This window comes from Nannospalax galili, unplaced genomic scaffold, assembly GCF_000622305.1.
Source record: "Nannospalax galili isolate Female #2095 unplaced genomic scaffold, S.galili_v1.0 scaffold359, whole genome shotgun sequence".
Taxonomy (NCBI): Eukaryota; Metazoa; Chordata; class Mammalia; order Rodentia; family Spalacidae; genus Nannospalax; species Nannospalax galili.
In genome coordinates this window covers 554,706-581,216 of record NW_008347042.1, presented here as the reverse complement: position 1 = coordinate 581,216, position 26,511 = coordinate 554,706, and the positions used below count along the sequence as shown (strand labels likewise).

Sequence of the window (26,511 nt, the reverse complement as noted above, 5' to 3'; positions counted from 1 at the left end):
ATCCCTCTATTGGGTTCTTCCTCATTTTTCTTTTGTCTTCCAAGGCTGGACTAGTTGGCTGGGAAGAGTGGCTGGATACTCAGGTGAGGGTCCAGTGACCCTGCTTGGCACTCCTTTAATGAATGAGCACAACCATCAACAAGCCCAATTGTGACTATGTTTAGCGATCAGGCTCAGCCGAAGTCATGATGATGGTAGTTATTTCATGCAGAAGGGACTGCTGTATGAAATCATCTTAATAAAAGGACCACCACGTGGAGGCAGGATCCCGGGGCTGTCAGGCTGTCCCCTGGGTTCTCAGGCCCTCTGGTGGTTGGAGGCCAGAACCCCACACTCTCTGGCAGTCTGCTGAGCTCAGAGCAGCTACCCTGATGGAGGTGGTCTGAATCCACCCTTTCAGGCTGTCGGCTAGGCCCTCTTCTACTTTCAAGTGAGTTCTAATTGCATATAATATGAATTTCAGTAGGTTCTTATTTTTTATTTTTCTTCACAGTATTGAGCATCAAATCCAGAGCCTTATGTATGCTATGCAAGCAGTCTACAGTTGGGCCATCCCTAGTCATTATTACTATATTATATTATTATTATAGTAGGTCAGGAGACCCTCCTGTGTTGGCTTCTGCCTCCAAGTGCTGAGATACAAACATGACATTAATTCAAGAGCTCTAGACACTGAAAATTCACTTCTCTCATATATCTAGAAATAGAACAACCAAAAAGAAAAAAAATACCCTCTAACATACAAAGTTTCTTTATTATATTGCTAGGAATAGTTCTGAAGGTTTTACATATTAACATATTTTACTTTCAGCTGTGTCAGGCTGAATAACCTTTCCAAGGTAGAACACAGATTTAAACTCACAAAGTAGGCTCCAGAGCCCAAGCATCATACTGTGATGACTGTATCATATTCCTTCTCCCCCCCCCACACGCGCACACACACGCACACACATGTGCACACAGTTTAATTTTTTTGAAAATAATTATGTGTATGCTTGTATTTCCCATAAGCATGTAAGTGCCTATGGAGGTCAGAAGAGAGTGTCAGATCCCGTGGAACTGGAGTTATAGATGGTTGTTAGCTGCCATGTGGGTGCTGGAAACCAAACCTGGGTCCTCTGCAAGAGCAGCCAGTACTTTTAACTGCTGAGCCATCTCTCCAGTGGCACCCCCCTTACAGTTTTAACATTACTTGCATTAATTTAAATTCTTTATTTCCATTGGATGTGGGCATATGCTGTTTTCTTTTTAAAACATTTGTTTATAATTGTGTGTGTGTGTGTGTGTGTGTGTGTGTATCAGAGAGAGAAAACTATGTGATATACTGGATTACTGATTACTACATGAGATAGTAAATACCTGTCAACTTTAAATCATATGAAATGTGAAATTAATGGGTCATTAATTTATGATCCATTAATTAATGGGCCATTTTGTAAAGAGGAAGAGGAGTGGGGAGAGGGTGAATGGGTGGTAAAGTGATTTGTTTATGTGTGTAATAGGTTCTACAATTCACTCTTTAAAATTATTTATTTAAAAACTACATGATTAGAAGAAGTATTTCGTTACAGCATTAACATATTCAATAAAAATTTCCAGAGCAAAGATACATCTCTATCAAAATTGGCTGTAAATTTTTAGGTTCACAGTTGAATTAATACAGTTATACAATATACAATTCACTCTTAAGTTACCCAAATTAATTCAAAGTCTGGCTGTAGTTTGGTGCCATCTAGTGGTACGTATGTGCTCCTATGGCTACTTTTTGAGAACAGTTTTCCTTTTCTTTTTGTTTTCTTTGGGACAGGATATCATGTAGCTCAGGCTGGTCTCAAACTTTCTGTGTAGTGAAAGGTGACCTTGAACTCTTGGCCTTCCCTTGCTTTCCACTTCTCAAGTTCTGAGATTACAGGCATGTGTTACTATGCTCAGCTTTATAGTTGTTTCTTGGTATCTTTGACAGATTGCTTCCAGGACCCCAATACCAGTGTCTATAGATGAAGCTGTAATCTTAGTACTTGGGAGGCAGAGGCAGGAGGACTGTGAGTTCAAGACTAGCTTGGGCTACACAGTAAGATCTTGTCATAAAATGGCATTTTTCCTGTGTAACCTATGTATATCACTCTCTTGTATACTATAAATTCTCATTATAATACATAACACAATGAAAATATTTTGCAAATAGTTGTTATACAGGAATATATGGTCAATATACAATATACAGTATAATATATGGTCAATATCAATGTGATTGTTCCTCCAAATATTTTCAGTCCAAGCATGGTTGAATCCAAGGATGTGGACTCATAGTCATACATTCTTGAAGTTTTACCCAGCTGTATTGTTTGCATTTATTTTGTTTACATTTTCATGATGTGTATCATCAAGTTGCAACGTTTTAAAAAAGATTTTAAATTATTTTAATTTGTGTGTGTGTGTGTGTGTGTGTGTGTGTGTGTGTTTATGTATGTGTGTATGTTTGCCACATGTGTGCATGCCCATGGAGGCCAGAAGAGGGTGTCAGATCCCTAGACCTGGAGTTACATGCAGTTGTGAGTGGCCTGATATGGGTGCTGAAAATAAGTGATAGTTGAATGCTCAGCCTTGAACAGGATGTTTATGCCACTTCCCTCTAAGGCTCAGGAGCACTGTGGAAGAGGGTGTGAAAAGAATGTAAGAAATGGAGAAGGGCCATCTCTGGGCATGACAGAGCCATTGCATTCTTATTTGTGACTACGCAACTAGTTGTGTCAACAGCTACAGATGGTGGATGGGCTTATGGGCCCCTCCCCCTCCCCGCTGGTTAGCTACTGAAAGATTTTGGATGCCGGTCGATGCCTTTAATCCCAGCTCTCAGGAGGCAGAGGCAGTCGGATCTCTGTGAGTTCAACGCCAGCCTGGTCTACACAGTGAGTTCTAGAACAACTGGGGCTACAGGGAGACCCTGTCTCAAAAAGACCAAACAAAACAAAACAAAACAAAACAAAACAAAAAAAAGATTTTGGGATAGGAGAGTCATTGTCTTCAGTTGTGTATCTCTTGGTGAGCCCACCAAGCTCAGATGGATAGTTTCAAACCCATGTTTACACAGATGGCCTTGGCTAAATTCAGTGGCTCTCAAAACATAACAAAAAGACATTAATGTGAGAAAGAGATTTGTAGGGGGTGGGTAACAGGGACAGAAGGGGAGAGTAATTAGGATGCATTTTATATATGCATGAAAATGTCAACAAATTTAACTAATAAAAGAACTCTGTTGGATGGGACTTGAGAGATGGCTCAGTGGTTAACCGGATGGGCTGTTTCTTAGAGGACCTGGGTTTAGTTTTCAGCACCCACCTGGCAGCTAACTCCAGTTTCAGAGGACCCGATAACCTCTTCTGGCCTCTGAGGGCATTGCATGCATATGGTGTGCACTTATATATAGACAAACACTCATACATGTAAAAAAAATAATAAATTTGGGGCTGGAGAGATGGCTCAGAGTTTAAGAGCTCTGGCTGTTCTTGCAGAAGACCAGGGTTCGAATCCCAGCACCCACATCGCAGCTATCCGTAACTCCAGTTCCAGGGGATCCGACAGCCTCTCTGTCCTTTCCAGGCATTGCACAACATGGGTGCACTTAACCTACATGCAGGCAATACACGCATACACATAAAATAAAAATAATAAATAAAATATTTAAAAAATAAAAGATTTAAAAAAAATAGAAAATCAATAACCATTCAGCTTAAAAAATCTTACATGTACATGCTGCTAATACAAGCATTTACATAAACTCCATCAGACATACCCATGTATATTTCAGGAGATACACAGAATCACTGTCATAGACAAACTTTTCCAGTATAAATTTAGAAAATTTCTAGGGCTGGCAAGATGGCTCAGTGGGTAAAGGCCTTGCCACGAAACCTGAAGACCTGATTTTGATTTCAAGACCCACATGTTAGGAGACAGCCCACTCCTGCAAATTGTCCTCTGACCGCCACATACAAGCCATGGCACGTACCTCCCTCCCACACAATAAATAAATAAAACATAGTGAAAGCAACAGAAATGTTCTGGTTACATTCTTCCATGGTCATAGCTTCATTTATTCCAAATAAAGACAAATGAGATCCAACATAGATCTAAAAATGCATAATGAATTAATGAAATCACCATGAGATAAAGGAAAAAAACCAAACTAATGGGGTTGGGGAATTAGCTCAGTGGTAGAGTGCTTGCCTAGTAAGCGCAAGGCCCTGGGTTCAGTCCTCAGCTCCAAGAAAACCCCCCCAAAAAACAAAATACCAAAAACTCAACCCCCCAAAAAACACTTTGAGAAGAAATAAAAATTTCATTATTTACAAATGGGTTAGCAGTTAATTTAAAATGTTCATGTATACTGTTAAAATTTCTATGAAGGTTCATCATATACAAAAAATAAGGGTTTAGCAGGACTGCTGTATATAGTAATCAGTAAGACAGTAAAACAGGTAATGTCATAGTAAAAACCAAACCAAATAAAAATAACCTTCTTTAGGTACCCAAGATTAAACCTAACAGTACAACATGAGATCTGTTTACCATAATGTTTCATTTATTTTATGGCAGAAGATAAATGAAGAGATCTACAATTTGCTCAAGAGGAAATAGAAAACATAAATGGATCAAAATTGTTGATTCTTTTAATCTTTTATCCAAAAATACATATGGAAACTGAACACAACGAAGCTATTCTTCCTTCCCCGATTAATCTAAAATTCAGTATAATTCTAGTCAAAATCCCAAAAGAAAATCCTTTTTGGCAAATCCTTTTAAAACAAAGATCCGAATATAGTTTAGTCAAGTCTGTGTAAGAATAAAGTGTTGTATGCTTGCCCTCCTGGCCACAAACAATTTTTGAGCTGAAAGTATAGCTCAGTGATAGTGTTGTGTGCTCAGCATATGTAAGACTCAGGGTTTAATTTCCATTTGGAAAGAGAAGGAGGGAGAGAAAGTGTCTAAAGTTGTAAAAAAAAATAAAAAAACACAAGACATCGTGGCACATACTGATAATCTCAGCACTTGGTGGAGGTCAGGGCAGGTTCAAGGCCAGAGTTACATAGTGAGTCCCTGGTCTAAGAAAAGAGGCGTGTTGGGGGCTGGAGAGATGACTCAGCGGTTAAGATCACTGACTGCTCTTGAAGAGAACCTGGGTTTGATTCTCAGCACCCACATGTCAGTTAACAACTGTCCGTAACTCCAGTTCTAGGCGATCTGACACCTTCTGACCTCTGCAGGCATTGCAGGACATGGGTGCATTTACACACATGCAAACAATACACTTGTACACATAAAATAAAAAATAAATAAAATTTAAAAAAGAAAAGAGTAGGGGAAAAAAGAGTGAAAGAAAAATTAATATGTACTGCAGACAGAGTGAAAGCCCAGAAACAGAATATGTGGATATCCATGTATATCCATATCTAGTATATAATAGACATAGATTTATAAATCAGGGGTAAAGGTGGACTATTTATTAAAGTCTGTGTGTGTGTGTGTGTGTGTATACGAATGTAATGGATTCCTGCTTCATACTCTTTTTAGGTAACTTACTAATTCCTTAATTAAAAAAAATATTATTTTTATTTTATGTGTATGCATGTATTGCCTGCATGTAGGTAAGTGTATCTGTGTCATGCAATGCCCGAGGAGGACAGAAGAGACTTGTCAGATCCCCTGGAACTGGAGTTATGGACAGTTGTTAGCTGCCACGTGGGTGCTGGGATTTGAACCCAGGTCTTCTGCAAGAACAATCCGCTGAGCCATCTCTCTAGCCTTAATTCCTTGATTTTTTTTTTATATAGCAATTCTTTGTGTCTGTCTCCCATGTAAGCATCAGATTTAATTTGATTAGTGCTTTTTTGGATGCCTGTACTATTACATATTTATGCCTTGAATAAATAACACACTCAGTTTCCTGTATTTAGTAATCACTGTTCTGAAGATGTATGGTGTTTTACATACAGTTGCTTCAACTACCACATACATGGTTATGGTGATAAATGGCCACCACATTTTACCTTAAAATGCTTTTTTAAGCTGGACATGTTGGTGGTGTACATCTTTAATTCCAGCACCTGGGAGGCAGGCAGATCTTTGAGTTTGAGGCCAACCTGCTCTATATAGTGAGCTCCAGGTTTAGCCAGGGCTACATAGTGAGACTGTGTCTTAAAAAAATCTTTTCACATTTGTTCGTGTGTGTGTGTGTATGTGTGTGTGTACTTTTGCATGTGCCATGGTGTGTGTGGAGCCAGAGGGCAACTTTCAAGAGTCAGTTCTCTTCTACTTTTCTTTTTTTGGGTCTTTTTGAGACAGGGTCTCCCTGTAGCTCCAGCTGGCCTGGAACTCATTATGTAGACCAGGCTGGCCACGAACTCATAGAGATCTGCTTGCTTCTGCCTCCCAAGTGCTGGGACTAAAGGTGTGTGCCACCATGCCTGGCTCTACTTCTACTATGTAGATTCCAGTGATCAAACTCAGAGTGTAAGACTTGGCAGCCAGCTCACTTATCTGATAAACTAGTCCATACTTTACCTTTCTTCTTGCCCACTAGTGGATACTTATCATTCCCTCCCTGTATCATCTAGTGCTGTGTAACAAACTATCACCATATTTATTGAAATAAGAATCAGTTGTTTTGACTGGACCTTTGTGGCAATATGGTTCTATTGAGTTGGACTGGGCTTACCTGTGCTCAGTTGTGGGTTGGCTGGGAGCTGATTGGTCTAAAGGGCCTTGGCTGGAATAACTCAGTCCTCCTCCTTTCTAGTCATTGTATTTTTGTTTTCATGTCTTATGATGTTGGTCATGAACTCTAGCACTATGTTAAAAAGTAGTGATACTACTGGACTATCCCTGTTTCATTTCTAATCTTGAATGGAGCGTATCTGAAGTTGTCACTTGAAATTTGGTGTTTTTTGGGCTGAGGATGAAGCTCACTTAGTAGATTGTCTGGTATGCACCAGTTCCTGGATTTGGTCCTCAGAACTGCGTTAATTGTGCATGGTAGCACACACTGTAATCCCAGTACTAGAGAGGTAGAAACAGGAAGATCAGAAGTTTAAGGTCATCCTCTGCTGCAGAACAGCTTTGGAATTCCTGGGATACACAAGACTCTGCCTCAAAACAAAACAAAACAAACCCAACCCAAACCACACCACAACACACCATACCAGGCATGGTGATGCATGCCTTTAATCCCAGCACTCAGGAGGCAGAGGCAGGTATATCTCTGGTCTACATAGCAAGGTCCAGGCCAGCTGGGGCTACAGGGAGACCATCTCAGAAAACAACAACAACAAAAACAAGACCCCAAGAAACAAGACAAAACAGAAAAACAAAAAACTACCCCAAAACCAACCAAACAAGCTGTAAGCTTTAGTAGGTAATATATACCAAATTAAGGAAGTCTTTTCCATTTTTTGACTTTTTGTCTTTATGTTAAATATGATTCCTATTAATTGCTTTTTTTTGGGCATTCTTTGATAAACCTTGTTTATTTTTCCCCCTTAATCTGGTCTCTTTTTTGGGGGGGTCTTTTTGAGACAGGGTCTCCCTGCAGCCCCAGCTGGCCTGGAACTCACTATGTAGACCAGGCAGGCCTTGAACTCACAGAGATCCGCCTGCCTCTGCCTCCCAAGTCCTAGGACTACAGGCGTGCACACCACATCCCCTTAATCTGTTATAGTATGGTTAGTAAGTTGATGCAGTCTTAAATGTTGAACTCACTGAAATTTGAGGATAAATGTTGCTTATAATTTTGCTTTGTTTTCCCCTAGGAAGTTCTTTAACTTTTGCATCTATATTCATTGTGAAATGGAACTATGACTTTATTTTCTTACATTGTTCTTATGTAGTTTTAGAATCAAGGTTACTCTGGGCTCATAAAATAATACAGGTGCTTTTTTTTTTTCTGTTTTCAGCAACAAGTTATGTGTTAGTTTAAAATTACTAGAATTTTGTAGTAGCTAAAAAGGTATTCAAGTCTGGAAGTTTTTTAAGGAAGGTTTTGGACTGCATTTAAGGTCCTTTACCATTTCTTGAATTCAATTAAATTTTATGTCTGTGTACTTATGGGGAATTACATACTTTCTAAGAATTTATACACTTCATTCAGGTGTCAACTTTACTAGCATAAAATTTTATAATACAGTTGGGCATGGTGGTGCACGGCTTTTGTCCCAGCACTTGGGAGGCTGAGGCAGGTGAATCTCTGTGAGTTCAAGGCCAGCTGGAGCTATAGAGAGACCCTGTCTCAAAAAGACAAAAAAATTTTTTGGTAATACACATTATTATTATTATTATTTATTTATCTAAATTTTTTTTTTTTGGTCTTTTTGAGACAGGGTCCAGCTGGCCTTGAACTTACTATGTAGACCAGGCTGTACATTTAAGTATTCTTTTAAAAATTCACTTATTATGGGAGAGGGATATACATGTGCCATAGCACATGTGTGAAGGTCAGAAGATATTGTTTCTTCCACTCTGTGGGTCCTGGGGATGGAACTCATAGGCTTGACGGCAAGCACCTTTACCCACTGACCCACATTGCCAACCCTGTTTGTTTTCAGTCTTTTTAAAAAATTTATTTACTTATTTTACATGTACCTGTGTTGTGCAGTGCCCTTGGAGGTCAGAAGAAGGCATCAGATCCCCTGGAACCTGGAGTTAAGGACAGTTGTTGGCTGTCATATGGGTGCTGGAATTGAACCCAGGTTCTCTGCAAGAGCAGTCAGTGTTCTTAACTGCTGAGCCGTCTCTCCAGTCCTAAGACAGTCTTGCTATGAAGCCCAGGCTAGTCTGGAACATGCTCAGCAGTGCCTCAAACTTGATCTTCCTACTTCAGTCTCCTCAATGCTGAGATTACAGAATATGCCACCACTCCCTACTCAAAAGTTAGGATTTTAAACCACTCCTTCTTTTTAGAGTATCCTTAGCTAATTAACGAACCACCCTAAATTTAGCACTTTAAAATACTAAATATTTACCATTCACAGTTTTGGGGGGTTAAGGGTTGGGGATTGGCTGAGATACATGGTCCTGGCTCTTAGTCTTTCATGTGGCTGCAATCTGTCTGTCAGGGATGCGGTCATCTAAAGATTTGGTTGGAGGGTCTCTCTCCTAGATAGTTTGTTTTCACAGTTGTTGGTAGCATACCATTGTTTCTTGCTTTTTAAAAAACACTATTATTTTTATTTTATGTGTATGAGTGTATTGCCTGCATGTATGTAAGTGTACCCATGTAGTGTGGTGCCTGTGGAGGTCAGAAGAGGGCATCAGATCCCCTGGAACTAGAGTTATGGATGGTTGTTAGCCAGTGCTGGGATCCAAATCTGGGTCCTCTGCAAGAGCAGCCAGTGCTCTTAACCACTGAGCCATCTCTCCAGCCTTTCTTCTTTGGTTTTTGTTCAGTATACTCATGACCTGGCTTCCTTGAAGGGTTTGTGACCTAATCACTTCAGCCTTATTCCATTTGCTAAAAGTTAGGAATAAGAAAGGGATTAAGATACATCTTTAAGGAGGAACTATAAAAAACTTTGCAGATGAGAAAATTGTAGGTACTAAAAATTTATCATTACAGATAAACAGGCCTGTTACTTTTGTTCCTGGAGAGTGGTTGGGAGTAAGGGCTGTGGTGTCAGAGCTTCTAGGTTCAAATTCTGACTCTACTCTTCTATAACTTTATAACTTTAAGGAAGAAACTTTAGATTATCAGTAAAATGAACATAATAGTAATATGTGTTTCATAGGAATGTGGACAGGAATAAGTAAAAAGAAATTAAGGTAAAACATGTAACTCAGTCTTATTTGGTAAGCAATAAGAGCTATTTACCTTTTTCCCCCTCTGCTGGGACATATCAATAATTTTGATATAGGTTTTGTTTTTTCTGTAATTTTATTAGCAGAATATGAATTTTGTTCTAAAGCATCTAACCGTAAAAGCCTGTGTATTCATCCTTAGCTTTAAGAAAAGTCTGTTTATAAATATATTTTCAACTGTGAAGAACTGAAAACTGCAGATAAGCATTTGTGTATATATACAGACATACACACTAGATTCTTGATTAACTTCTCCTCTCTTGGAAGTGTGTATCAGTATACATTCTAGCAACAGCTTATCCTACTTTTTATTTTTTAGACTTATTACTTTGTTTTTGGTCTTTTTGAGACAGGGTCTCCCCAGTAGTCCTAGTTGGCCTGGAACTCGCTATGTAGACCAGGCTGGCCTTGAACCCACAAAGATCCGCCTGCCTCTGCCTCCCAAGTGCTGGGACCAAAGGCATATGCCACCATGCCTGGCAGATTTATTACTTTTATTTTTATGTATGTGAGTGTTTTGCCTGCATGTATATAAATGTTTTGCACCATATATTTGCAGTGCCCATAGAAGCCAGAAGAGGGTGCTGGATCTCCTGGAGCTGGAGTTACAACTGTGAACCACTGTATGGGTGGTGGGAATCCAACTTCAATCCTCTTATACACCCTTATGTGCTGAGCTGTCTCTCATTATCAATATTAATATTCTCTAAAAATATGGTGGCTTTTGAAAGCCTGTTTAGAGTAGTAAGGCAGATTTGCACTAAAGTTGAGGGAATTTGGGGGCTGGAGAGATGCTCAGTGGTTAAGGACACTGCTACTCTTCCAGAGGACCTGGGTTTGATTCCCAGCACTAACATGGTGGCTCACAACATATATATACTCAGGCGCATACACATAAAATAAATCAAATTAATAAATACTTTTTTTAAAGTTGAGGAAAATTTGTTTTTATAAGTTCCAGATAAGTAGGAATGATGTTTTTCTGTCATTTTGCATTAGTTTCTGTGTATATATGTTTTGTGTATAAATTATTATGCAAGGATATATATATATATATCTTCTATTTTCTCAGTGCTTAGAATATAAGGTGGACATGGATGCATATAATTAGAATGTACAACCAGCAAAACATATACATGTATACACACATATATTTTTCAGCTATATCTGAGATAAAAGTTGTGTCAAACTTCAACTGGTTGACCCCATATTGAGAAGATTTTTATTCATTTTGAGCCATTTGGTTGACTTGTCACGTCCAGTAAAAAATAGACCTGTTAAGTAGAATACATGTAAAACTAGTTATAGGAGTTTCAGAAATTCAGATGCTATCAGTTTCAATGATCTGCCTAAAGCCAGCAAATTACCCATATCTTTCTCCACTTAGAAACTGTTAAGATGCTGCCTATCAGTGGGAGATCTTTATTTCAAATTGGTAGCAGTGAAAAATAAAAGCTATCAGTAATTTATTTTGTCCTATACATGCAAAGCTTACTTGATGAAAGAGATTCTTATTGGTTTAAGGGGCTTTGTACTTTGGAAAAGGCATGTAGGCTCCCTTTTGCAAGGTGATAGGGCTAGGAGAAATGACAGAAAGAAGATAAGAAGTAATAGAAGTGCCATACAAGTAGACGTGGGCTTTGTAATACACCGGATGCTACAGCGGTGTTGGGTAAACTTATGAAACAGTATCTTATTATATCAGTGTTGAAAACATCTTTTAAGAACATTTCAGTTAACTCAAAATATTCACCATTTTAAATGTGTATGTGTTTTGTGTTTATTCAGCAAATATTTACTGAACACTTGATCTATGAGAGGCATTGTTTGCATAAATTTTGTGGCGATCAGCTTCAAGTAGCATGTTTCACAGTTTTTATATTAAGAAATTCGAAAGCAAGGAAGGTCTTTTAATTAGGTCTCATCATTTTATCGGTCTCATTTCTTGTATTTTCACTAATGTACACTCACTAATTGGCTATTTATCTATATAACCCTTTCCTGTTGTGTTGTATGTAGTGTTTGTCAGAGGGGATAGTTTTCTGGCCAAAGGAATTTTTTTCGGAGATGACCAAGAATACATTCATTTGTTTGCAAATGAGCCAAATAAAAGTGAGAGGGAACATGAATTTTGTGATTAGCAAACTGGGGGAATCTAATCCAGTCTCCCAGAGGCTGGCTGTTCTGTTTACTAATTACCTGCTTACTCTGACTTCTGTAGAGAAGAGAACGAAGTCGTCTCTGGAAGAAGTTGGAAACTCCTTACTTTCCCAGAAATGCTTTTAGGATATTTTCTAGTATGGGTTTTTAAAGTTCAGTTCTTTCCACTGAACTGATTGCATGTTGCAGACAAGCTCTGAAAAGGCTAAAACAAGTTAAAAAGCCACTTCCATATACAGCTGCGGGACTAGGTATTTTGGTCGCTTTTAGGAAGAAAAATTGGATTCATGGCTCTTTTCCAGAAGGGGGGGACATTTGCAGACTTCGTTTCCGCAAAGCGTGTAGCGCGCCTCTTCCTGCCCGGGGCCGCGTCCCCGTGGGCAGCCGGCGGCTCCCCAGCCTCAGGTGTTCGTACGGCCGCTCAGCTGCCGGCGCCCGGGACTTCCTGTCTGGGCGCGGGGCGGAAGGATCGCGTTGCCAGCCGGGCCGCCGCCGCCCCTGCCGTTAGGTGGTGGGGCTGCTCAGCCCGGCGGCGGGAGGCGGGCCGGCCGCCGCTTCCTGTCGGAGGACGCGCAAGGATCCGGGCGTCTGAGTGTGTGCGAGTGCGTGTGTGCCGCCCGCACGGCGTGTGTCTCCGGCCGCGGGTTCCGCCTTCTCCCCTGTCGCCGCTGCTCACCGTGTAAGTCAATGTGAAGCAGCAGTTCCAGCCCCGGGATAAACATGGCGACGTCTCTGCATGAGGGACCCAAGAACCAGCTGGATCTGCTCATCCGGGCGGGTAAGCGCAGGGGAACTTTTCTCCGGTGCATCGGTGTAGCGGCCGAGGGGGCACCCTGCGGGCGGGGAGCGTCCCCTGGGACAGTCAGCGTCGGGGGTCGGGTGTCCGCTTCTGTCTGCGGGGCGGCCGCGGAGAGGGGGGAGTGAATGAAGTAATGGAGGCGACGAATCAGGAAGTGATCACCTTGGAGAGTAACCTGCCTTGGATCCGGGCTGTCGCTCCGGGGCGGCACGGCGGCGGCGGTGGGTGCCGGGCGCGGAGCCGCGGCTAAGTTGGGGAGTCAGGGCGGGCGAGTTGCGCGCTTCACCCCAGTTGCCGAGGAACCAGGAAGTGAGCGGGGCTGTTGTCCCCACCGCCTGCCACGCTGTCGGGCCAGAGAGGCCGCCCCTGCCCGCGGCCGGGGGCGCTGGCCGCCCGCCGCCCTCGCACCACACTTCCACACAGCCGCTACTTCCGCATGGACGACGCGGCCCCGGGCGCTGCCCGCGGACGCTACCCGCCAAAACGCGCCCCGGCCTCCTGCTTCTTCCCACACACGGAGCAGCGCAGGAGTAACGGTCCTGGGACACTTACCCGCTCTGAGGCGGCGGTACACGGGCCCGGCACCTCCCCTGCCCCGGCTAACGGCGGCTGCGGGGACACTAGGCTGCTGCCCTTCCCTCGTGAGGGGGGTTTTTTTTTTTTTTTTTTTTTTCCCAGGGGGGAATGGGAAGGACAAGGTGTTTGTTTTGTGCCAGGGACCCAGAGCGTGGGGACGTCAGAGGGGAACGTTTATTTTTGTCAACTGGGTGAACGTGAGGAACGGGGCTGGCGGGAGACGTCTTGGCCCCAGGGAAGTCTCCACACGGAATTGCCCCCTTTCCCCTCCCCCAAACCTCCCACCGTAGCGGAAGCGCCTGGGAGAGGACAGAACGCGCGCGATTGACAGGCCCGCAGTTCCAATCTGCGCTCGGAGATGTTCCAAATAAGAACGTTGATTTCTGGGGGCGGGACCTTGGGCGCGCGCCGGACCAATGAAGATTGGGCGGGAGTGAAGCTGACAATGTACGCATGGAATTGGAGGGAAGAGGAGTGTAAACACGGAAGTGGCCGCGGGGGTGGGGGATGTGCAGCGCCACTGCTGCAGCGGAAGGGCACGGGCTTAAGTTACACAGAAAAAGCAGCTTTACTTGCTAGCAGACAGCTCCGTGAGGGCCCAGGATCGATGTGGCAGTGCTTGAACTCTGTTGCTTACTGAAATAATAAGCATGCTTGGTCCTTTCTCTGTTACCATTTCATATTGCCACCGATAGGAATTGGAAGAAGAGAAATAGTCATCAAAGAGTAATGCTGTAAACAATCTTACCTTTTTTCCATCTGTTTTTAGGTAGGGGGCTTGACATTGGTAGTTTTGTTGACAAAACTGTGACTCGCTTTCGACTGGGAAAAAAAATCATGAGCATATTCCTAAATTTAACAGAACTTTAAATTCAAGTAAAATCTGCACTAACAGAACCATGTGTATCATATAATACCTAGTGGTGAACAGCGTTGTAGTCTGACATTTTACACATTTCAGAAATCCCAAGGGTCAGGGGAAATCATATTTACTAAGCAACGATTTAAGAGCAGTCTTGGACAGTTATTTCTGATTGGAATAAGAACCTTTAGTGAACGAAAGGCAGAACACAGTGAAAACTTGGATCTTTTGTCTGTGTTCAGTCCATTAATCAGTATGAATTAATAACTTTTTATGTTATTTTATGTTGGATCAGTGATGTTCTAAGTGTTGAGTACAGTGTATAGTTCAAAGGATGTTATTTTCAACGGCTGTGAATACTTCAGAGAGAACCTTATAGCCTCTGCAGTAAGAACCTTGAGAAATACTATTAAAGGTAAGACTTTTTTGCAAGGGGAACGCTTCTTTTCCTGAGCTTTTGGAATTAGCAAAACAATGTGACCTGTATATATTTTGCTTGGATATTACATATCTTTGATTTGAAATTAAATAATTCTGCCTTTAAAAATTTATTAGTTTTTATTTTATGTATATGAGTGTATTGCCTTCCTATATGTAAATATACCCATGTCAGGCAATGCCAGAGGCAGTCAGAAGTTGGATTTCCCTGAAACTGGAGTTAAAAACAATTGTTAGCTGCCATGTGGATGCTGGGAATCAAACTCAGGTCCTCCACAAGAGCAGCAGCCTGTGCTCTTAACCAAAGCAGAACCATTTCTCCAGCCCTATTCTGCCATTTTATAGTTCTTTTGTGGTCCTGGGAATCTGAATGCCTCCAGCATGCTTTACCATTGACTATGCCCTCTGGGGGTTTTCTAAAACTTTAGGTGCCATTTTCCAGCTTTACTTAATTTTAGTACTGCTTATATAGGTATTATAACTAAAGATTTAAAAAAAATCCAGTGTGCCATAAACACTGTTTTGCATATAATTTTTATTTCTCCATTCATGTTCATGTAATATGAAGATCCTTTACAGGCTTTTAGAAGGAAACTTAAATCAGATTTGCTAGTTTACCTAAAGCTAATTCAGTGAGTTAAAAGCTGGGGAGGAAAGATGATCCAAAAAATTAAGATTTATGGTTCTTCTTTTTTATTGCTGCCAATTTTTGATGGCACTTGGAGAGTAATACTTGAAATTTTTTTTTTTTTTAAGTCTTATGTAGCTCAGACTGGCTTAAAACTCTCCATGTAGCTCAAGCTGTCCTTGAACTTGTGATCTCCTGCCTCCATCTCTTGAGTGCTGGTATTAGAATCATACCTGGTTTATGCAGAGCTGAGGATCCTGCATGTTTGACAAGCACTCTGGCAACTGAGCTACATCCTCAGCCCCAGTGTTTGTGGATTTTATAAGTAAAGGGACACAATATCCTTTTTATCTCCTTGAGAGAAGTCATCAGATGTGAGGAAACAGGTGAAAATCTATATCATGTATAAGTAGAAAAGTAGCTGTAATGATTGCACTAATTTCCTGACTAATATACAATGAGTGACACAGAAAAGCTTATGGAAGAAATAAGCTTTGAGTTGAATGATATTAGCATAACCTTATTCTAAGCATTTAATGCTTAATATGTAACTACTATTGTTATGTAATAAGATACCTCAGGAGCTACTGCTTTTATCTTCCACCATTACAACTCAAGTATCATGTATATGTGTGTATTCCTTTAGCTATCAGTATTAATGATGTAAGAGGAGTTTGAGCGAAGGAAGAAATAAACTTATTACAAATCAATGTTATTTTAACGTTAAAAGTGTTTTGTAGTCTTATTAAACTTGCATTGGGGCTGGGTATGGTGGTTGCACACTTTTAATCCCATTATTTAGGAGGCTGAGGCAGGCAGATCCTTGTTGGTTCAAGGCCAGTTTAGTTTATATAGAGAATTCCAGGTCAGCCAGGGCTGTGTAGTGATACCATGTCTCAAAACAACCACCACCACTACTACAGTAACAAAAAAGCAAAACACTACCACCTTGCATTGGCAACTGTGGAATCCAGAATTATGAGTGGCCCATAATCCTTAATGGGAAAGTAAGACATGCCTTTTAAAAATGTTTTAGAAAATACCAAACCCTGTAAGTCTATAAATGTCTTTGCATCATAGAGAGATTAAGTTCTTTTAGCCAATCTTTGAAAGCATTAATGTGTGTCATATTGGCACTTGAGGCTTATGTGTCTATGTTGAATAAGTCACTGATGTAGTTTAATAATTTAGGCTTAACTCTAGTATTTATAGGAAAAACAAATGTCTGACATTGTTACTTTTTAAATATTTATGTGATCATATTATATGTGCACTCTCTGGAATTTTGGGAAGATTTTTAGTTTAAGATATTTTGCTTTCTCTTTTCATTTTGTTTATTTGAGACATAAGGACAGACACCAGAAATTTCTCTCTAAGAGAAACTTAGTTTAGTTATTAAGTGAAGAGGAAAATTTTTCTGGAAATTTAGCATAGGTCTGTGTATGCGTGTGTGCATGTGAGTGTTATGTGTCCATGTGTGAATGTGTGTACATCTGGAGGCCAGAGGTTGACAATGGGATCTCTTCTGCAATTATTCCCTACGTTATTTATTTATTGTTGTTGCTGTTGGTGTTTTTTTTCCTTTTGAGACAGGCTCTCCCTGTAGCCCCAGCTGGCCTGGATGGAACTTGCTGTGTAGACCAGGCTAGCCTTGATTTCATGGAGATTTGTCTGCCTTTGCCTCTTCCTCTCTGCCTCTGCTAGGATTAAAGGCATGACTCACCAGGCCCAGTATTTTTTTTAAGATAAGGTCTCTTCACTGAATCTAGAGCCAGCATGATGCTTTTGTCTCTGCCTCTCTGCTGGACTTGCCAGATGTTCCTGCTTGCATGGTACCAAATGAGCTGTCTACTCCAGGAAGCCATTTCATTGACAAAAACAGTCTGTATACTTCATCAAAGTTCATCATGGAATTTGAAATTGATACTTCATTTTTCATGTACTGTAAATAGGAGTATCTAGCATAGGTTGGATATCCCTTATCCAAAGTATTTGGGACAGAAGTGTTTTAAATATAAATTCTACAGATTTTTGGAATATTTGCACATGTAAACTCCAAGGCATTTCAGAATTTCAGATTTTGGGATGCAGAACTTGTGTCAGTTTTGTAATAAGATGTCATAATAAGCACAATATGAAAAAACTGGTAGCATGTGTTGGAATAAAAGTAAAAGAATGACATTAAATTTTCTTTGTTCAGAAGCTTTTCTAGGGATTGGTGAGATGACTCAGTGGGTAAAGGTGCTTGCCAAGCAAGCTGGCTACCCAACTTCAATCTCCAGGACCCACGTAAAGGTGGGTGAAGAGAACTGACTCCACAAAGTTGTCCTCTGACCATCAACACACTTATACCGTGGCACGTGTGCCCCTCATACATTTTTGCGTACATACACAAATTTAAAAAAAAAAAAAAAAAAAAAGGAAGGGCTGGAGAGATGGCTCAGTGTTTTAAGAGCACTGGCTATTCTTACAGAAGACCTGAATTTGGTTCCCAGCACTCACATGGAGGCTAACCCATCCGTAACTCCAGTTCCAGTGGATCCAGTGTCTTCTTCTGGCCTCTTGAGTATTGCGGAACACAAGTGCACTTACATATATGCAGACAAAACACACATAAAATGGAAAAAAACATATTTGGGGGTAGAGTGTTGTAAGGTTTAGTAGTGAGGTTCTGGTTATGATGCCCATTACTGGAAAAAGTTTAATTACAGAGAGGCATCAAGATAAAAAAAAAAAAGAGTCAGTCATGATAATTCAACATAAAACCGTTTTCTTTGGGACCGGACAGATGGCTCAGAGGTTAAGAGCTGCTCTATCAGGATCAGAGTTCAGATTCCAGCATCCACATTAGGTATGTAGCTCACACACACCTGTAACTCCAGCTCTAAAGAGTCTTAATTCTTCCTTCTGTCTTTTGTGAGCACCTGAACACATACAGACAAGCATAGGTACATAAGTAAAAATAGTTTTCTTTAGGAACAAATTTGGTAGAGCAGCAAATTAGGCAGGCAGCAAACTCTGATCTAGGAATTTTTGGAATCCCAAGAGCCAAGTATATAGAGGAGTTTGTTTTGTTTGTTTTGTCTTTTTGAGACAGGGTCTCGCTGTAGCCCCAGTTGGCCTGAAACTTGCTATGTAGAACAGGCTGGGCTTGAACTCAGAGATCTGCCTGCCTCTGCCTCCCAAGTGCTGGGATTAAAGGCGTGTGCCATCAAGCCCAACTCAGGAGTTTTTATGTCTATGGCTGTTTTGCCTCCATGTATGTAAGTGTACTATGTACATGCCTGGTGCCTGAGGAAGTCAGAAGAGGGCATCAGATCCCTTGGAACTGGAGTTAAAGATTGGTGTTAGCTACCACGTGGGTGCTTGGAACTGAACCTGGGTCCCCTTGGAGAGCGCTAAGTGCTCTAACTGCTGAACCATCTCTCCAGCCCTTAAAATTTTTTTTAAGTTTGCCAGGTCTGCAGATGTATATAGCTCAGTGATAGAGCATCTGCTTAGCATACGTTAGGTACTGTGTTTATTTCCCAGCACCACCAAAAAACAAAACAAATTTAAAAAAATATTTTTTGGGGGTCTTTTGAGACAGGGTCTCCCTGTAGCCCCAGCCAGCCTGGAACTCTTTATGTAGACCAGGCTGTACTGGCTCTCACAAAGATCCGCCTGCCTTTTTCTCCTGAGTGCTGGGACTAAAAGCATGCACCACCACGCCCAGCTTCAAAACAAATTAAAAAAAAAAAATCTTATTTTTTTTTAAATTTTATGTGTATGAGTGTATTGCCTGCATGTATGTGAGTGCACCTGTGTCGTGCAATGCCGTGGAGGTCAGAAGAAAGCTTCAGATTCCCCTGGAACCAGAGTTAAGGACGGTTCATAGCCGCCATGTGGGTGCTAGGATAGAACCTGGGTCCTCTGCAAGAGCAGTCAGTGCTCTTAGCTGTTGAGCCATCTCTACGGCCCCATTTCTTAAAAATTGCAAAAATGTAATATATACCATACTTAGTGACACAGGCCTGCAATCCCAGCTACTCTGGAAGTTGAGGCAGGAGAATCGCAAACTCAAGGCTTGTATAGGCTACAGAGTACATTCAAGGCTAGCCCAGGCAACTAAATGACACCGTATCAAATTTTGAAAAGCACAAAGAAGGTTAGGGGAATAGCTTAGTGGTGGAATGCTTGCCTGACACAGCAGGCCCTATGCTTAATCCCTATAATGCACAAACAGAATTAGTCACTGAATTAAAAAAAAATTTATTTTTATTTTAATTTTATGTGTATGAGTGTTATACCTGCATGTATGTAAGTGCCCTGGTGTCGTGCAGTGCCTGTGGAGGACAGAAGAGGGTAGGGTGTCAGATGCCCTGGAACTGGAGTTACAGACAGTTGTTAGCCACCATATGCATGCTGCAATTTGAACCTGGGTCTTCTGTAAGAGCACCAGTGGTTTTAACTGCTGAGCTATCTCTCATAGCTTAGTCACTAAATTTTTCTTTCTTTTTTTGGGGGGGGCGTCTTTTTGAGACAGGGTCTTCTTGTAGCCCCCACTGGCCTGGAACTTGCATGTAGACCAGGCTGGCCCCAAACTCAGAGCTCTGCTTGCCTCTGCTTCTGGAGTGCTGGGATTAAAGGCGTGTGCCACCACACCTGGCTAGTCACAAAATAAATTTTTTTTTATTTATTATTTTTATGTGTATGGGTGTATTGCCTGCATGTGTGTAAGTGCATCTGTGTTGTGCAATGCCTGTGGAGCTCAGAAGAAGGCACTGGATCCCCTGAAACGAGTTAAAGATGGTTGTTAGCCACCATGTGGGTGCTGGAAATCTTGCCTTCTGCAAGAGCAGCCACTGCTCTTAACTGCTGAGCCATCTTTCCAGCCCTAGTCACTAAATTAAAAAAATTTTTTCCATAAAAATATATGTTTATCTAAGTTCAAAGTATATTATTTTAAATGAGTTAAATATTTTTTGTGTGTTTAAAATATATTTGTGTGTTTAAAATTTTTTTTTAAAAGATGAGGCCTTACTTTGTAGCCCAGGTTGGCCTATGGCCTAAAACTCAACATAGATCAAATTGGTGGCAGTTTTTCTGCCTCAGCTGCCTGAGCATTGGGATTTCAGGCAGGAGCCACTATGTCTCACTAAGTTCTGTTTTTCAAATAAAATGTCTATAGGTAGGACCTGTCCTCTCAGTTTCTTTGAGGTTCTCAATAATTTGAGTACCAAAGTATCCACTGACCAGTCAGTGTAAGAACAGCTAAGTTGCATTGTTGTTTAGGCTGTTCAGTATATAATTGACCAGTCCGTGTAAGAACAGCTAAGTTGCATTGTTGTTTAGGCTGTTCAGTATATAATTGACCAGTCCGTGTAAGAACAGCTAAGTTGCATTGTTGTTTAGGCTGTTCAGTATATAATTGCCACTAGCCACATATGGTCATTGAGTATTTGAGATTTGGCTGAGAAATTGAGCTTTTAGAGGTTTTTAAAATATTGATTAAATGCTGATTTGACAATATTTGGAATGGTTAGGTTTAAAAAGGTGTTAATTTTAGGCTGGAGATGGTAGTGCAATGATAGAGTGCTTAAAACTTTAGCATGACTCTAAATCCAGCCCCTTGCACCGCCCCACAAAGAAGGAATTAGTACCATATTTGTATTTTTTAAAATGTGGCTACTAGAAAATTTAGATTTTTGGCATATATTTAATTGGATAGCCCTGGTTCAGAAAGTAATTTTAGTTTTTTCCTTTTACACTTTTTAATAAACTATACCGATTGACGGTCAAAGGAGACAAAGGTACAGGTAGAGGATTCCAGACTCCCTTCCCTCTTCTTCATTGCATTAATTTGTAACTTATACTGTCACTGCTAGAGCTCTGGGGCATTAGAGGATAAGCTGTGGTAAATTGGTATAGAACTTGAGTGATGACCTTGTAAATACTAGTTTATGGAGTTGTTTTAAGGGAAAACCACTATCACTTAATGAAATGTTTTCTCATTTTTTCCATTGCTCTCAATCTACATTGCTAGTAAATTTTATTCCTGACTTGAGAACATTGTTATGAGCTGGATCCATTGCCAGCATTCTCTTATGCAAAGCTGGGAGGTATGCTTCTTGTCAGGCTTAATTACCAAGTTTGGTATTTTGTAACAGCTGTCGAGTGAGTCTGGAATAGTCTACCATACAAACACCAGTTGATTAGAAAGATAGAAATGGAACAGACATAGTTTTACAAATAGTAAATGAAAGCATAAGCAACTTTTATTTATGGCACTAGTTTTTGAAGTGTATTTGACACATTATTTCTTCAAGGAGGCCTGACCAGCAATTTCAACTGCTAGGAAATTATTCCTGTCCAGTTTTTTGCTTTCTGTGAATTTCATACGTGGATCTAGAAAGTATATTTCCAAATCAGTTTTAAGGAAGAGAGAGGAATTTTATTTTTCAACTGTTGCTTTTAGTTTGCCTACTTTGGTTACACAGCACTGTTAAATTGATGTTTATATTTAGAAACATGCAGTTTTAAATTCTGTTTGAGTTATTGATGAACAAAATAGTGTTGGATTTTTGTTTTTAATTGCAGAAATGAACAGGAAAAGTATTTCTTTAATTTTTGTTATCAGATTGTTTTAAAAAATACTTGACAGGTCAACAGAACTATAAATTTTTTTTTTTTTTACAAAAACTTACAAAATGGTTAAAATATTTGTGGACGCTGTCATTACATTATTTTTAATTGGTCTGACAATGGACTTTTAGACTTTTATTTATATTTAGTATTGAGCTGGAGATGAATATGGTAAGATATAAAAACAGTAAGCTTCAAAAGATAGAAATCACTGGTCTCTTTTCACAAGCTGTTAGATTACAGAGTAATGTGAGATTATTTCACACTTACATTTAAGTTTTGATAATGTTCTCCGACTCTTAAACTTCAGGAAGACGGAGAATGTATTTAGACATGTAGCTCAGGTTTGTAGCACAGCGTTTTTGGCACATGATAACCACTCAACTACATTGATTTTTTTTTTTAATAGACTGGGTCTCACTATGGAGCCCTGGCTGGCCTGGAACTCACTATGTAGACCAGACTAGCTTTGAGTTTACAGAGATCAATCTGCCTCTGCCTCCCTAGTGCTGGGATTAAAGGCATGTGCTACCACACTCTGCTTGTACTTAAGTGTTTATTTTTAGATATTTTGTTTATTATTACTTTATACGTATGAGTGTATTGCCTGCGTGTGTGCAAGTGCACCCATGTCTTGCAATGTCTGCAGAGGTCAGAAGAGGGTGATGGATTCCCTGGAATGGAGTGTCAGGTGGTGGTTAGCCGCCATGTGGGTGTTGGAAATCGAACCTGGCTCCTCTGCTAGAAAAGCCATTGCTTTTAACCACTGATCCATCTCACCATCCATATACTTATTAACTCATAAATTCTGGATATTTACATTGTATGTGAAAATATATTTTAATAAATTGAAAATATTAGTAAAGTTGAAAATATTTTTGGGATATAATGTAAAAATATTTGGGGAAAGGGAAGGTTGAGGTCAGAAGTCTAAGCAAGAAAATACACTTTAGAAGACTGGAGAGATGATGGCTCAGCAGTTAAGAGCAATTGCTCCTCCTCCAGAGGACCTGGACTTGGCTCCTAGCACCTACAGGGTAGGTCACAATGACCAGTAACCCTAGTTCCAGGGGAACTGAGACCATATTTGGGCCACTGTGAGTAGTGCATGCATGTGGTGCACATATATACATGCAGGCAAATCACTCATGTAAAATAAAAATAATTTTTTTTTTTTTTGTGGGTCTTTTTGAGACAGGGTCTCCCTGTAGCCCCAGCTGTCCTTGAACTCACTATGTAGACCAGGCTGGCCTTGAACTCAGAGAGATCCGCCTGCATCTGCCTACCGAGTGCTGGGATTAAAGGCGTGCACCACCACACCTGGCAAATAAATCTTTTTTTAAAAAGGAAATATACTTGGGGCTGGAGAGATGGCTCAGCGGTTAAGAGCACTGACTGCTCTTGCAGAGGACCCGGGTTCGATTCTCAGCACCCACAACGGGTGCACTTACCTGCATGCAGGCAGGCAATACACTCATACACATAAAATAAAAAAAATAATAAATAAAATATTAAAAAAAAAAAGAAAATATACTTAAAAAAACTAATTTGAGCTGGGTATGGTAGCACACCCCTGCAATCTCGGGACTTTTAAAGAAGCAGAGGTAGGAACATCAAGAGTTAAAGGTCTCAGCTATATCTTGAGTTCCAGGCCAGCTTAGGGTACATGAAACACTGGCTCAGCATTGAAGAGCACTGGCTGCTTTTGCAGAGGACCTGGGTTTGGTTCCCAGGACCCACACGACTGCTAACTGTCTTAACTCCAGTTTCAGGGAATCTGATGCCCTCTTCTGACTTCTTTGGGTATCGCATGCACATGCATACATGTTTTGTGTTCAAGTGTTCTGACTGCACTAACATTCTTGGCATTCAGGATACTCATACACATAAAATAAAAACAAATCAAAAAACTTAAAAAAAAAGCGAAACGAAACCAGAACAGAATAAAAATTCATTTTTACTAACATAATATGAAACAATGGTTTGAAAATGCACCTTAAACTACTTAAGAATTTAAGGCAAGATTTTTCCTTTTATTTTTTGGTTGTTTATATCTGAAATAAATTAAAATGTGGTAGAGTTCTATTGCTGTGTAATTATTAAACACACAAGCTCTTGTAATACAGTAGTGTTTTTAGAGTATATCTTAATAAAATTATATAATTAGTTTACCAAGTATGGTTTATTAATAGTGCCTACGACAACAGCTACATTGCAACACTAAGGTGACTTTAAAGAGAATGGCTCCCAGATTAATTTTTAAAACCTGAGTATTTGCTTTCTGAGGATCATTAATGCATGTAGGTCTTGTAGAGAAGCCCTTTGCAAACAATACTAGAGAATAAATATCTTTTGTACTTCATTCTAAAGTTGGACTAGAAGGGCTGAGTGAATCCTTTGCTTCACTGAAGCTGCAGATAAGAGTAAGCAGGGTCACCTAAAGATAGATTTACTTAGAGGTTTGGCTGCCTCTCCGGAACCAGTTAGCTTTGAGCAGATTTCCATAAATGGAAAGAGCAACTGGAGAGACCCAGTACCTTGCTTGAGAGTGTGGATGATGTGCAACAGGTGCTAAAACAGTCCCTGGATTTTTAAAATAAACACTCTGCAAGTGACTGGGTTTTTAAGGCTGAGGTTTTAGCGTTTGGTTAATTTCATGGCTTAAGCAGGTTTCTTTTCCCAATTAAAAGTTTCCTGAGAACCGTTTCAGAAGATTTATATCTGTACTATGTGAAACTTGTGGATTTGTCGTATGATTTTATGAAATTTGTGTAGACATTTACAAAAGCTCCTTGAGGGGAACATCTTGAGAAAAACCAATCAAATTAGAAACTATTATGTTTCAGAACCTCTAACCAAATAAATTATTCCGTAGATAAGTAAGTCAGAGTGTAAAATAAATGAATCACTAAGATAATGAATTCTTGACTTGCTAATTTTCCCTCAAGATCAGGAGTTATCTTTTATTTGATAAATAAAAGAAATATTCATGTGCCTTACTACTTAGAAAGTTCAGGGCTAGAGATGTAGCTTAGTGTAGAGCACTTGCCTAGCAGTGTGGGTGGCTGTGGGTTTTGTCCCCTGCATCTTGTAAAAACCAGAGCAAATCAGTCATGAATACAAAGTTAGGTTAAGATAGCCCCCTTAACTCAAGGATCTTACAGTTTTACAGGAATGAGAAATCATCATTTACTGAGTTCTTATTTATATGCCAGGCACTGCATATAATTTTTGAAGCAATAGTCCTGTTTTATGAAAGAGGAGACTGAGGCATAAGAGATTAAGTGGCTTGCCTAAGTGCGGACTAGAACCCAAGCTGTTAGATCTGAAAGCACAAACCTCTACTTGTTTGGTTTTGCAGACAGGGTCTCTACTCTGGAACTAGCTATGTAGACCAGGCTGCCCTTGATCACAGAGACTGCCTCTGCCTCCTGAGTGCTGGGATTAAAAGTGTGAGCCACTATACCTGGCACAAACTTTTACTTGGTGGACTTTACCATTTGAGAAGTCACTTAATAGCAAAGTATGAAAGAAATATATGAAGAGATGGGGCTGGAGAAATGGCTTAGCAGTTAAGAGCACTGACTGCTCTTGTAGGGGACCTGGGTTTGATTCCCAGCCCCCATATAGTGGCTAAAAACCGTGCATAACTCCAGTTCCAGGGGATCCAGTGCCCTCTTCTAACTTCTGTGGGCATTGCCCCAACACAGGTGCACTTATACACATACAGGCAATACACTCATACACATACAATAAAAAATAAAATATTTTTTAAAAAAATATACAGAAAGGGGGCAGGAGGATAGTTGAATTAGAAAAGGCTTCATGGTAAATATTCATCCATCCATCTCTCTATACATACATTTCTTAGCTAAAACCTAGTAAAGTCCATGAGGTTCTGAAAAGAAGGTGACTGAAGAAAGTACCATCTTCTGCGTTAGCTTTCCAAGTGCTAGGATTACAAGCATTCACTGCCTTTCCTGGCTTGTTGGTTGCTTTTAAAATCAACATTCATTCTACCAAGTATAGATAATAGTATATTTGAGTTTTTAAGTTACTTAAGTAATTGTTTTAGAATTATAGAATTGTTATAAAATGGCTTATATAGAATTATTCACATGGACATCAGTATTTGTTAGTGTGTTTCATTCATTTTTAATTGAGAACTATTTATTCTCACAGTGGAAGCATCAGTTCATAGCAGTAATACACCCTGTACTGATAAAACAATTGAAGCTGCTGAAGCCCTGCTGCATATGGAATCTCCTACCTGCTTGAGGGATTCAAGAAGTCCTGGTACGTCCACTGTCCATTCTTATGCTAAATGTGTCACATAATTTCATATTAGAATGAAGACTTTAATGCAGTGGCGTTATTGCCAGAGTTCTCAAAGGTCTATACATGAACACCTTATGCCAGTAATTGATTTTTATTTGCTCAGGTTCCAAAATCTTAAATACTTAATGTCATGATAAAAAAATGCAGAAAATATTAAAAATTACTTATGCCAGTAATTGATTTTTATTTGCCCAGGTTCCAAAATCTTAAATACTTAATGTCATGATAAAAAATGCAGAA

The 26,511-nt window shown here is 40.1% G+C and overlaps 1 protein-coding gene across 7 annotated transcripts in view; it reads left to right on the top strand.

Annotated features, from left to right (window-relative positions):
• The window catches only part of Elf2 (E74 like ETS transcription factor 2), an 82,752-nt gene that overhangs the window by 38,022 nt on the left and 18,219 nt on the right, over nucleotides 1-26,511 (top strand). For 4 of the 7 annotated variants that reach the window (XM_017800712.2, XM_017800711.2, XM_029568490.1 and 1 more), the window contains one exon: nucleotides 26,116-26,229. In XM_017800712.2, the coding sequence (XP_017656201.1) occupies nucleotides 26,116-26,229 (114 nt within the window). Of the gene's footprint in view, nucleotides 1-12,469; nucleotides 12,785-12,853; nucleotides 13,452-26,115; nucleotides 26,230-26,511 lie in introns of those variants that run through there. The other 3 variants (XM_008843417.3, XM_008843416.3, XM_029568489.1) reach the window with 3 other exon arrangements.